This window comes from Scyliorhinus canicula, chromosome 7 (assembly GCF_902713615.1).
Source record: "Scyliorhinus canicula chromosome 7, sScyCan1.1, whole genome shotgun sequence".
Classification (NCBI taxonomy): Eukaryota; Metazoa; Chordata; class Chondrichthyes; order Carcharhiniformes; family Scyliorhinidae; genus Scyliorhinus; species Scyliorhinus canicula.
The window spans coordinates 192,186,960-192,200,526 of NC_052152.1; the positions used below are offsets into that span (position 1 = coordinate 192,186,960).

General features: G+C 45.5%; 1 protein-coding gene across 10 annotated transcripts in view; it reads left to right on the top strand.

The window, feature by feature from the left end:
* LOC119969648 (nuclear receptor coactivator 3-like) overlaps positions 1-13,567 on the top strand; it is a 289,402-nt gene that overhangs the window by 237,702 nt on the left and 38,133 nt on the right. For all 10 annotated transcript variants that reach the window (XM_038803571.1, XM_038803581.1, XM_038803575.1 and 7 more), the window contains 3 exons: positions 1,682-2,990; positions 4,026-4,197; positions 11,592-11,792. In XM_038803571.1, the coding sequence (XP_038659499.1) occupies positions 1,682-2,990; positions 4,026-4,197; positions 11,592-11,792 (1,682 nt within the window). The remainder of the gene's footprint in view (positions 1-1,681; positions 2,991-4,025; positions 4,198-11,591; positions 11,793-13,567) is intronic.

Below are 13,567 nucleotides of genomic sequence, written 5' to 3' on the forward strand. Positions count from 1 at the left end.
GAGAGAGTTCCAGGATTTTGACTCATCAACAGTGAAGGAATGGAAATATATTTCCAAGTCAGGATGGTGATTTGGAGGTGAACTTCTAGGGGTGGTGTTTCCATGTGTCTGCTGCCTTTGTCCTTCTAGGTGGTAGTGACCGTGGGTTTGGAAGGTGCAACCGAAGGAGCCTTGGTGAGTTCCTGCAGTGCATCATGTAGATGGTACATACGGCTACCACTGTGCATCAGTGGTGGAGGGAGTGAATATTTGTGGATGGAGTGCCAGTCAAATGGGCTGCCTAGTGCTCGATAGTGTCAAGTTTTATCCAAGCAAATGTCGAGTATTCCATCACACTTGTGTCTTGAAGGTGGTGGACAAACTTCGGGGAGTTAGGAGGTGTGTTACTCGCCTGCAGGATTCCTAGCCTCTGACCTGCTCTTGTAGCCACAGCATTTATATCGTTCGTCCAGTTGGGTCTTTGGTCAATGGAAAAAAAAAAACCCCCCTCCCCATACCCAGGATAATTTTTTTGTCGTTGCCTGAATCAATTTGTCAGTTGGTAATTTTATTGAAGGTTAAAATGTTGAGTCGCTTTTTGTGACTTTACAATATGAAAGATGTTCCATCACTGCCAATGCAGAGTTTGTCCAGCTATGGACAGTTAGATCTGCAAAGAATCTGCAGATTTTGTCCGTCCTGGAACAAAACAGCACAAAGATGAGTTGCATCAGTAGAGCTCATTCCTGCTTTGTGTCGATTTGGTGAACATTGAGCTTCTATGCTTTTGTCTTCACTTGAATAATATTTGGGTTTTCTGGAAATTTGGCATTTGTTGCCGAGGTTCCAAAGGAGCCAGGTAGAGTTTTTTATTTCTGCTTATCCAAGTTAAATTTGTGCACGTGGATTACTTCTGCCCATTCGCAGTTGTGTTATACAGGCAGGGTCAACACCATAATGTCTATAATGAAATAATATAATAATCACTTAGTCACAAGTAGGCTTCAATGAAGTTACTGTGAAAAGCCCCATGTCGCCAAATTCCGGCGCCTATTCGGGGAGGCTGATATAAGAATTGAACCCGTGCTGCTGGCATTGTTCTGCATTAAGAGCCTGCTATTTAGCCCACTGTGCTAAACCATCCCCATCTAAGTTAAGAGCTGCTACAAAAGATTACAGTCTATTAACTAAGTCAACAATTCTAGAGTAAGGGCGGCATGTAGCGCAGTGGTTAGCGCTGAGCACCCGGGTTCGAATCCCGGCCCTGGGTCACTGTCCGTGTGGAGTTTGCACATTTTCCCCATGTCTCATGGGTTTCATCCCCACAACCCAAAAGATGTGCGAGTTAGGCGGATTGGCCATGCTAAATTGCCGCTTAATTGGGAACGAAAAATAATTGGGTACTCTAAATTTAAAAAAAAAACTATTGTCATATTTTTTGCTTTTAGTGTGTGGTAGCTTTGAGAAGTTGGATATCAATAGAGTTGAACAGAGAATGGAAATCTTGGGTGAAAGAATGGGGTTCGGCATGTCCAGATTTTTAATGATTGGAATGTCCAGAATGTGGCATTATGTGTGTTTAATTGAATAAGATGCTATAATTATTAACAATATCATTATTGGGCTTTTTATTTCTCAAGTGAAGGAAATTTGTCATTTCTAATGTTGAATCTAACACCCAGTAACCTCCTTCTACTTATAGGGAACAGAATGGTTGCAGATTGAACCAAACCAACATGGGGCAAGAAATGATGAAAACACTTGCTACAGCAAGCACAAACTCTTCAGGCAATATGAGCATGTCATCAGGGGCAGCAGGACAGGGAATGCAAGTGCACAATAGTATGACCTATGGTGCAAATAATTTGAATGACCCCAGTTCTATGGGGCAAATGGGTAGGTTTGGTGCAGGAAGTGGGACTGCTGGTGCAATGAACCATGGGTCTGGTATACAGACACCTAACTTACAGGGGAACAGCTATGCACTCGCCATGAACAGTCCCCCACACAGTAGCCCTGGGGTGAATACAACCCAACAGAATCTAATGCTTTCACCGAGGCATCGGGTAAGTCCACGAATGGGACCAAGCCAGTATTCTACAGCTGGTGGCATGCAATCGCCGGTGGGACATATGAACACAGGAAGTAGCACCTTCTCTAGTAGTTCCCTTAATGCACTTCAAGCCATAAGTGAAGGATTGGGAGTTTCACTCCTGTCATCACTATCATCACCTGGTCAAAAAATGGAAACTTCCCCAAATGTGAACTTGCTCCAGCAATCAAAGATGGGTAGCATGGATCTAAAAGATTCTCCTGGCCTTTTTGGGGAACACAACCAGGTTGAGAGCACAGTGAGTCGACCAGAAAGTAGAGATGCTCATAGTGAACAGAAGAGCATCAAGGAAGGAAATCTGACCATTTTTGGTAACAGTGACAACATAGAGGGCCAGAGACGATTCCATGAGAACAAAAACCACACCAAACTTTTGCAGTTACTGACCTCTCCCTCCGATGACATGGGTTTGACTTCTTTAACAAACTCCAACTTGGATTCTAGTGCTAAAGACTCTTCTCCAGGTATCACGAGCCCGACAGGGGTCTCCTCATCCTCGGCTGTAGCTGGTGGCAACTCTGCAACCACGTTGCATGGCTCCTCTTTACAAGAGAAACACAAAATCTTACACAAGCTGTTGAAGAATGGAAACTCTCCTGCTGAAGTAGCCAAGCTTACTGCAGAGGCTACGGGTAAAGAGTCTTGTCAGGACTCAGGCAGTATGACACCAGTGGGAGACACTGTCATCAAGCAAGAACAGATGAGCCCGAAGAAGAAGGAAAATAATGCACTACTGCGATACCTGTTAGATAAAGATGATCCGAAAGAACTCACTTTAAAGGATATTAAACCTAAAATTGAAGGAGTGGACAAAATGGATCCTTGTCATGGAGTAAAAATGTCAGGTTCAATACAGGTGAAAGATGAAGTGCGTATCAAGACTGAACCAACTGACCAGGTGAAAGAAAAATAATTTCATTTTGCTACTTGGAAACAATTTTTTTAATAGCCTATAGTGTTTTATTAATAAAAATAGATGACTTAATGAGTTATATGTAATGCTTGATAATGGATGCACCAATGCCCTAAGAACCCTGGTTATAGTGCTGCATGTATAAGAGTTAGCTAATAGGCTGTCTTCACATTGCTCTTCCATGTTGTATCAAAAATTCAAGAATCAGCCTTGGAGAATGAGGTTGATTCATCATTCCTTGTGATCTGAAAGAGCCTATTCTGACAATTCTGCCTGTTTCAGGGGATAAATGAAGTAAGCATATCTTTCCTGCCCGTGTCAAGGGATCCACGAGCTCAGGTGGCCACTTGTATTTCAGCAGGTCTGGCAGCACCTGTGGGCAGAGAAAACAGAAATTCGAGTCTAAATGACTTGGGTTCTGTAGAAGGGTAATTTAGACTTTAATGTTAACTCTCTCCACAAATGTTGCCAGACCTGCCAAGTTTATCCAATATTTTCTGTTTTAATTCCTGGAGCGTTAGCCTGGTCTCTGGATTACTAATCCAGTGATATTACCACTACTGAATTGTCACCTTCTCTGCATGTGCCCCCCCCCCCCCCCCCCCCCCCCCCTCCGTAGTTTAGCTACCATAAGCGCTCCATTTACCTCTTGTTTTCAATGAACATTTGCTTCAAGATTTTTCATTTTTTTTTAAATTCATCCTAATTATAGTATTTTATTGTACATTTTCTTGAATAGATTTTATTATGTAGGCCTGTCCATGGCACTTCTGGTGACAGGACCATTGCAAATGACTCATTTCCATTTAAATAAAGCTAATAATGTGCACAGAAATAAGATAAAATAGCTTGGGTTTCTTCTGTTGAACTTTGTGCAAACAAAGCAAAAATTATATTTTGTTACTTGATGGCTTGAGCAAACAAGCAGTTACTATGATTATTTGACATAAATTTGCTCTCATTCAGTTAGGATGGGCCTGAAACTCTTAATATTGATTTTTCTTATATTTTGTATTTCAGACAAGCAATGAATTGGACACTTTAGATGATATTTTGGGTGATTTGCCCCAGTATTATTCTGATTCTGGGAATAGCAACACTATGATAAACAAACAAGCAATGTTTCAGGATGTCATGGCATTTGAAAGAGGTCACTCGCTTTCCCCAGGAGCACCGAAGCAAATCCGTGGCAGTAAGTTGGTTCTATTACTCATGGTGGAATTGTTCTTCTATATCAAGGGAAGAAAAACTGTGCCACCTGCTGTCTAAATCTGCTAATGCATGTAGCTCTTTAACATGTAGGAAACTTTAGTCTTTAGGAATAAATTATAAACAATGTACATCATATCAGAGAATTGGGCGACAGTGCCCTGAGAGGTTTTGAGATTTGGAGTGGCCTTCTTGATAACTGTGAACCTTCCTGGCTTTCCTACCTCAATTTGCTCCTTCAATGGAGGGAAGAAGCACATTTTGAGAATTGACCAAAGGCCTGAAACCATCCCATCACAAAATACAAGAGGGTCAAACAATATGGACCAGAGGAAGGCCCTACTTTTCTTCCTGGGACAAGGATTGGTATGGAGTTCTTTCTGTTGCTGATTGTATAAAGTCCAAAATGCCCCAAAACTGCCAGTCCATCTGCTGCCGAAAATCTTTTTCACACCCCAGACACTGCCAAGGGGCATTCTTGCAGCAAGAATTTGTCAGGGCTAGATATTACTGGAACTTGGAGCGCAGACATGCCCAGGTTATCAAATGCTTAAATGTTCTTCAGATACATTTAGCACACAGGCAAAGGTTGAAGGCAGATACTGAAAATCGGCTAATATCAGCAACGTATTTTGTTTCTGATTTTAGTTCTGAAGTTTAAAGCTTGGATGAGAACTTTATGCAGTTTAGGCAATTAATTTGGAAGTAATATTCAGGATATCATTACGTGGACAAATTTCCAAAATTGATAAATGGAATTTTGAATTTATACTGTTTCACCACTTACTTTTATTTCAAAATAATTAATGAAATTTAGGGTCGGAGTTCATTTTCAAGATAGTCTTGCTTTTGATTTTTCCATTTTGTGAGATTGAATTGTATTTGATATTGTATATTCGTTGATGAAATCAAATGTTTATTACCTATTCAGCAGGGTATGAATTATTAAGTTCATTTTTTAAAAATTCTTTGGAAAAAGGAAAGCTTCACATTGAGAGTCATTTAAAACAAAAAATATATATATACATAATGCAAGTATTTGTATAGTGCCTCTTGTGTCCTCAGGAAGTCCCAAAGCACTTCACATCACCTGAGTTGCTTTCAAGTGTGATCGCTGTTTTATAGACAAATGCAGCAGCCAACTTGTGCGCAAACATCAATGGGATAAATGGCCATTTTCTACCTTTAAGTGATTAAAGTTCAAACTTGGCTCGGAAATTAATTAAGTGCTTAAGCTGCACTCGCCTACAGGATTTTTACAACTAACTTGGGAACATGCAGCTTGGGCACCACATTTTCTCATAGTTTAAATACTGTTCAGCGTACCTTCTTACACAAGTAAGGCCTAACATCGATTTTAATCGTATATTTTGTTGTTTTAATGCTTTGTTCCGCTGACTTAAAATATATCGTTTGCCTTTAATGGGGGGAATGTTAATGACTTGTTGAATGGCTTGGAGACACTACTGAGCCAACTACGGTAACAAAACTGAATTCTCTCACAGTTGAAGTTAAACTCTGATTACCATCTGTATTCATTAGTTTCTTTGTCATCTTCTCCAATGATGGTGGTATTTTCTTTTGAACATAAGGAAGAATATTTTAAATGTAATATGTAGGGCTTTCTCTACTTCTGTACTATTCAGCAGATTACTATTTTCAAAAAGCATAAAAACTAATCTCAAAAGACTTCAATCTAACCCCTTTGATTGGCATAATGAGCTGAAATTCCAATTACCGGTAGTTACTGAGAATTGAACTTCCAGTTCCCTGCCTTCATAAACTTCAAATACTAATGCACAAACTGGAAACTATTTAAAAGGGGTAATTATTTTTCTTTAAGAGATGTTTATAGTTGTGACCAAACATATTAAGAAATACAATTGGGACTTCCAGTGGCGACCATGAGGGAGTAGGTCGCACATTTGGTGACTCCCGTTTCGGTCGGACTTTTGGACCTTCTCCCCCCGACCTTTTTGCGCTTTTGAGCACGGAACTGGAAAGCAATAGTACTCGAGCACTGAACCCATACAGAGTTGTATAGACTTAAGAAGCCGGAGGGACCGTAAACAGTATAAGAAATGTTCAAACAAGGGCACGGTGGAGGCTGTGAGAGAGACCAATATGGCCGGTGTCCAGAGCAAGGCGCTGACAGCCCAGCCTACAATGGAGCAGCTGCTACAGGCCATGCAGGACGGCTTTTTAGCTCTGAAGCACGATGATTTGGAGCCGCTCCAGAGGTCGATGAACCGATTGGAAAAAAGCTGGATGATCAGGCTGAGAACCTCCAGAAGGTGGAGGAGCAGGCAGACTTTCAAACGGTGGCGGACGTGGAGATTCGGAGGCTGAGGGATCAACAAAAAATGCTCCTGGAAAGGCTGGAGGAGCTGGACAACCGATCTCGCCGCCAGAATGTAAGAATTGTTGGCCTCCCGGAGGGGGCTGAGGGGCTAGATGCTGCCGCGCATGTGGCAGATATGTTCCAAGCTGCTGGGGAACGAGGTGTTCCCTCGCCCGACGGTGGTGGACAGGGCATACAGAGTGCAGGTGAAGCAGCCGCGACGAGGGGGTCCTGCACGAGCGATGGTGGTCTGGTTCCGCAGGTACCTGGATAAGGAGCGGGTTCTGCAATGGGCCGAGAGCACACAAAACTGTACCTGGGACAATAGCACCCTGCGTGTTTACGAAGACCTAAGCACTGAGGTGGCCAGGAGGAAGGGAGGCTACAGGCAGGTGAAGGAGATTTTGTACAAGAACAAGGTCAAATTCGGGCTGCTTTTTCTGGAACTACTGGGTTACGTATGAGAGCCAGCACCACTATTTTGAGGAACCCGAGGAGGTGATGGACTTTGTTAAGAAGCAAGGGCTGGCTCTGAGCTGAGGACTCTTGGACTCATGGTAGAACTTTTAAGTCTATTTTGTTTCTCTCTCACTTTGAGTGATGCCTGCATGCTTGGATCCGTTCTTTTCGTTTTTTCCCGACCTTTTTAGGTTGATGTATTTTGGTTGCGATGTGTTTTTCTTGTTCTTTCTCGTGGTTTCCTTGAATGTTTCCTTTTTGGGGTCTCTTGTTTGGTTGGAGGTTTGGTAGGGGGAAAATACAAAAGAAAGTAGCTAAAAAGGTGTGGTTATGATGGGGGTTTCTGGAGAATTTTTTGCAATCTTTTTCTCTGTGTGATGGGGAAGGGCTGAGAGTGCCTGGTACTAATCTCTATCTGTTTGATCTAAATTGCACTATTGTAGGGGATGTCTTTGACTTGTATAGAGTGTGTGTTAATCAAGGCTCGTTTGGGGAAGTGGTATGGATGGGCCGGGGGAGGGGAGCCAGGGAACAAATGGCTGACGCTGAAGCGGGGAGCCACCAGGCTAGCTGGGTGGGCTAGTCAACGGAAACCAGGTTTGGGGGGGGGGGATTCATAGAGTAGACTAGAGCAGGGGTTAGGTGGTAGGGTGGTGTTACTGGGGGGGAGGGGAGGGGGGCAAGTTGTTCTGCTGACGAGGATGGCAACAGTGAGGAGGTCATGGGTGGAGCTGGCCAGGAAGCGGGCCAGAGGAAGCGCGACACATGGCTGGGGGGGCCGGCCAAGGAAAGAAGATGGCTGATTGGTAAAGGGGGGGGCGGGCGGGCGGGCGAAGTGCCCCCCAACCAGGCTGATCACCTGGGATGTTAGAGGGCTAAATGGGCCAGTGAAGAGGGCACGTGTGTTCGTGCATTTGCGGGTTCTGAAGGCGGATGTAGTAATGCTGCAGGAGACGCACTTGAAAGTGGTAGACACTAAGACTACGGGGGTTGCGATCCTGATTAATAAAAGGGTTCAATTTGAGGCGGAGGGTACAGTTGCGGACGGGGGCGGCAGATTTGTTATGGTTAAGGGTAAGCTCAAAGGGGTGAGAGTAGTCTTGGTCAGTGTGTATGCCCCTAATTGGGACGATGTGGATTTTATCAGGAGGTTGCCAGGGAAGATCCCCGACTTGGACTCGTGCAAACTAATCATAGGTGGGGACTTTAACACATTCCTGGACCCGAGCCTGGATCGGCCGTCTTCAAAAACGGGCTGTTTGACAGCGATGGCAAAGGAACTGAGAGGGTTCATGGAGCAAATGGGGGGAGTTGATCTGTGGAGATTTAGCCAGCTGTCGGCGAGGGAGTTTTCGTACTACTCCCATGTCCATAAGGTGTATTCCTGAATTGATTTCTTTGTCATGAGTAGGGACTTGCTGGCCGGGATGGTGGGGGCAGAATACTCGTTGGTTACTATATCGGACCATGCTCCGCACTGGGTAGACCAATGGATTTCTAAGGATAGCTTCCAGCGCCCACAATGGAGGTTGGAAGTTGGATTGCTTGCGGATGAGGCGGTGTGTGAGAGACTCAGGAAATGCATGCAGAACTACCTGCAGGTAAATGATACCGGAGAAGTCTCAGCAGCGGTGCTCTGGGAGGCACTGAAGGCAGTGGTGAGAGGGGAGCTGATCTCAATCCGGGCCCATAGGGACAGGGCAGAAACGGACCGACTGGTTCAGGAAATTTTATGGACGGACAGGAGCTACGCGGAGTCCGTGAGGCCGGAGTTACTCGGGGAACGACAAAAGCTGTAGGCTGAGTTCGGGGTGCTGACTACAGGCAAGGCTGTGGAGCAGCTTAGAAAGGCAAAAAGCACGATATGAGCATGAAGAGCAGGCCAGCAGAATGCTCGCGAAACAACTAAGGAAGAGAGAAGCGGCTAGGGAGATGGGAATGATAGCGGATGGGGAGGAAATCTGGTGGGGGACCCAGCAGGGCTGAACAAGGTGTTTAGGGACTTTTATAGTAAGCTATACACTTCGAACCCGCCCAGGGGACTGGAGGGGATGAAACGATTCCTGGACGGACTGACCTTCCCAAGAGTGGGTAGGGGGTTGGTAGACGGACTGGGGGCCCTGGTTGGGATCGAAGAGGTACTTGGGGGCCTGAAGGTCATGCAGTCGGGTAAAGCCCTGGGGCCGAATGGGTATCCAGTAGAGTTTTACAAAACGTTTGCCGAGATAGTGGGGCCGGTGCTGGTCAGGGTTTTTAACGAGGCAAGAGACAGAGGGGTCCTACCCCCGACGATGTCGCAGGCCACTATTTCACTTACTCTGAAACAGGTAAAGATCCGGAGGCCTGTGGGTCTTAAAGGCCTAATCTCTTTGATCAACGTAGACGCTAAGTTACTGGCCAAGATCTTGGCGACTAGAATTGAGGACTGTGTACCGGACGTAATTGCGGAGGACCAAACTGGGTTCGTAAAGGGTATGCAACTGGCAGCCAATCTAAGAAGGTTGCTTAATGTGATCATGATGCCCCCGGAGAGCAGGGAGGCAGAGATGGTGAAAGCTATGGATGCGGAAAAGGCTTTTGACTGGGTCGAGTGGGACTATCTGTGGGAGGTGCTAGAAAGGTTTGGGTTCGGGGAGGGGTTCATTGACTGGGTTAGGCTGTTATACCAGGCCCCAGAGGCTAGTGTACATATGAACAGGACGACATCAGATTACTTCAGACTACACCACGGGACAAGACAGGGCTGCCCTCTCTCCCCACTGCTGTTCGCGCTGGCCATAGAGCTGCTGGCAATTTCTCTGAGAGCTTCAAAGGACTGGAAAGGGCTGGTCTGGGGGGAGAGTGGAACATAAAGTCTCGTTATACGCGGATGACCTGTTGTTATACGTAGCAGACCCAATGTCTGGGATGGACACCATCATGGAAATCCTGAGGGAATTTGGCCGGTTTTCAGGATATAAATTGAACATGGCTAAGAGCGAGTTGTTTGTAATTCAGGCGAGGGGCAGGAGAGTAGGCTGAAGGGGTTGCCATTCAGGCTGGTAGGAGAAAGCTTTAGATACTTGGGGATACAGGTGGCACGGGACTGGGGCAGGTTGCATAAGCTCAACCTGTCCCGATTGGTGGAACGGGTGAGGGGGGTGGTTCGGAGTTGGGATGCGCTCCCGCTGTCACGATGACGATTCTCCCGAGATTCTTGTTCATATTTCGGTGTCTCCCCATTTTCATCCCGAGGTCCTTCTTTAAGAGGCTGAATAAAATTATCCTTGGATTTGTCTGGGTGGGGAAGTCCCCGCGGATGAGGAAGGTGATGCCTGAAAGGAGTAGAGGGGAGGGGGGCTGGCGTTGCCGAACTTTAGCAACGACTACTGGGCGGCCAACATGGTGATGATAAGGAAATGGATGGTGGGCATGGGTCAGTCTGGGAGCGGATGGAGGCTGCATCGTGCGGGGGCACCAGTTTGGCGGCCCTGGTTACGGCACCTCTGCCACTCCCACCGGCGCGGTACTCCACCAGCCCTGTAGTGGTGGCGGCTTTGCGGATCTGGAGGAGTCATGTAGGGGAAGTGAGAGCATCGGTGTAGATCCCAGTCTGCGGCAATCACCGATTTGCCCTGGGGAACATGGACGGTGGGTATCGACTGTGGCGGAGGGTGGGTGATCTGTTCCTGGAAGGGAGCTTTCCAAGCATGAGGGCGTTGGAGGAGAAGTTGGGGCTGGCAGGAGGGAATGACTTTAGATACTTACAGGTGCGGGATTTCGTGCCCAGACTGGTGCCGTCCTTCCCACGCCTCCCGCCAAAGGGAAGGCAGGACAGGGTAGTTTCTAGAAGAGAGGTAGGTGAGAGTAGAGTCTCGGATATTTACAAAGAACTAATGAGAGCAGAGGATACACAGACTGATGACGTGTACATATTCTGGTCATGCCCTAGACTCGGGGTACTGGCAGGGATTTGCGGACATCATGACCCGGGTTTTGAAAACTGGGGTGGTAATGAGTCCTGAGGTGGCAATCTTTGGGGTGTCGGAGGACCCGGGAGTCCAGGAGGAGAAGGAGGCCGATGTCTTGGCCTTTGCTTCCCTGGTAACCTGCCGACGAATAATGTTGACATGAGGGACTCAAAACCTCTGAAGACCGAAACATGGCTATCGGACATGGTGGGTTCGCCCGGAAGGTGGCAGCCATTCATTGACTTCTTAGCGCAGAATTAATCGTCCGGGGGGGGGGTGTGGCTAGTGTAGTGTAGAGTAGGGGGTGGTTTAGGGAGGTCCATGGAGTCGTGCTTTGCACTGTTATTTGCTTTTCCTTTTGTACAGTACTATACAATGTCATTGTTTTATATGCCAAAAATACCTCAATAAAATTGTTTGTTTAAAAAAAAACAATTTGGAAAAGGGCATGAAAATGCAACTAAGTGACACTTTGAGAGAACTGTACAGACTAGATGGTTGCAATGGTCTCCTGTAACATTCTACGTGAATAGAGAGTTTATTCTGTATGTGTTGACATTTTACTTCAGATTCTTATCAGGATAGACTCTACCTCTGCTAAACTCTGCTTTTATGTCACTCTGTTAGCTTTAGGCAGTCCGCCACCTATGCAACCCTCTAGACCTCGGTTTAACCGAGCCATGTCGTTGGATATAAACAGTCAGGGCCAGCCCAATGCAGGGCTTGGTCCTCCTCTGAGAAACAGCAGCCCATATGCAATGATGGCAAAGCAAGCAATGATGGCAAACCGGATGGGAGGCAGCCAAGAAAGTTTTGTGGGGAGCCCAGGTATGTTTCTATTTGAACAATTTTCTGAAAAACATTCGGGTACACAGGGAAAAACTGTTTAGAAACTTGCTGCTGTTTCCATCTTTCAATTTTTGTTTTTTGCTCTCTTGTCCCAGAAAGAAGAAATTTCATACTGTGTAGCAACATCATAAATTGGTTGTTGAAGGATGTGTTTACATTCTGTATAGTATAGAGAGGAAACCTTGTTCAGCCATTACCATTACCCACCTGCGGGAAGAGACAAGAAAGAACTTTCATTTACAGTGCATTTCTTGACCTCAGGACATCCCAAAGTGCTTCACAGTCAATGAAATACATTTGAAATGTTCCACTGTTGTAATATAAGAACAACAGCAGCTAATTTGGGCACAGCATGTTCCCACAAACCTCAATGCAAAAATGACCTTATCTGTTTTTGTAATGCTGATTTGAGTGATGAATACTGGTCAAGGCACTAGGGATAACTCATATTCAAAATAGTGCCACGAGAACTGTGCCCACTTGGGAGGGCAGATGATTATTTCATCCGACGGACAGATCGATATTCTTCAATTCTTGGTTAAATAATTTGAGAGCTCGTGGAGAAGGTTATGCAAACGTTGTATTCAAAGTTTTACCTGTTAAGGAATGTTATATTAGGTAGAATGCACATTAGAAAAAGTATTAAATTGTTTGGAGCAAGGGGGGGGTTTGATTGAATGAGTGTTTTTTGTCCAGTCCATACTCTTCTGTTCTTGAAAATAAAACTTTTTATATTGCCTGTTTGCAATATTGTTAAGAACTTTGGTGTACAAAATGATAGAAAAACTTAAATACATTCATGATCCTTTGCAGATAGGGCGGCACGTTGGCGCAATGATTAGCACTGCTGCCTCACGGCGCTGAGGACCCGGGGTCAATCCCGGCCCTGGGTCACTGTCAATGTGGATTGGCACATTCTCCCTATGTCTGCGTGGGTCTCATCCCCACAACCTAAAAAGATGTGCAATGTAGGTGAAGTGGCCACACTAAATAGCCCCTTAATTGGAAAAAAAAATTGGGTACTCTAAATTTATTTTTTAAAATTATCCTTTGTGGATTTGTTTGAGAATCGATATTCCAGTAATTATGCCCATGTGCCTTTCAATAATTGAGCCGCACTTCAAAGCTTACATTGACAACTGGGGGGGACAGGGAATCGGTGCTTGTTCACCATCCAACTGAAATAGTCTTCTCAAAAGAATAGAAGCTTGATTGGGGCTTGCCTTGATTTGCAACACCAAGAATCATTTTTTTGTAGCCTTGGGTTCTTGGTCTGCCATTTGTTAAGGCACCCATATACATTCATAACAGGGTCACTGTTCTTTTATTAACTTAAAATTGTGGAATTTGAGGTATTCTTTTCCTTGCTTCTACAAGGTAATACTTCACATTTATGTACATTCAACTTAAATATCTGAACTGCAAGCCAATGATGCTCTCATTCAACCGTATCTGATCTATTGTTTGCAATTACAGCAAAATATTCTCCATTTTCACCCCCCCCCCCCCCCCCCCCCTCCCCCCCCCCCCAAAACCCCAGGCAATGCACAACTCCTCAAACACGGTCAGGAACATCCCCCACCTTGCCTCAGCCACCTCCACCGAACCCCATAACTCGTATTTTATCTTTTCTAGCCGAAGGAAATCATACAGGTCTCCCAGCCAGGCCACTACCCCCGGTGGTGTTGCTGACCACCATTCCAATAAGATCCGCCACCGGGCAATCAGAGAGGCGAAGGCCACAACGTCGGCCT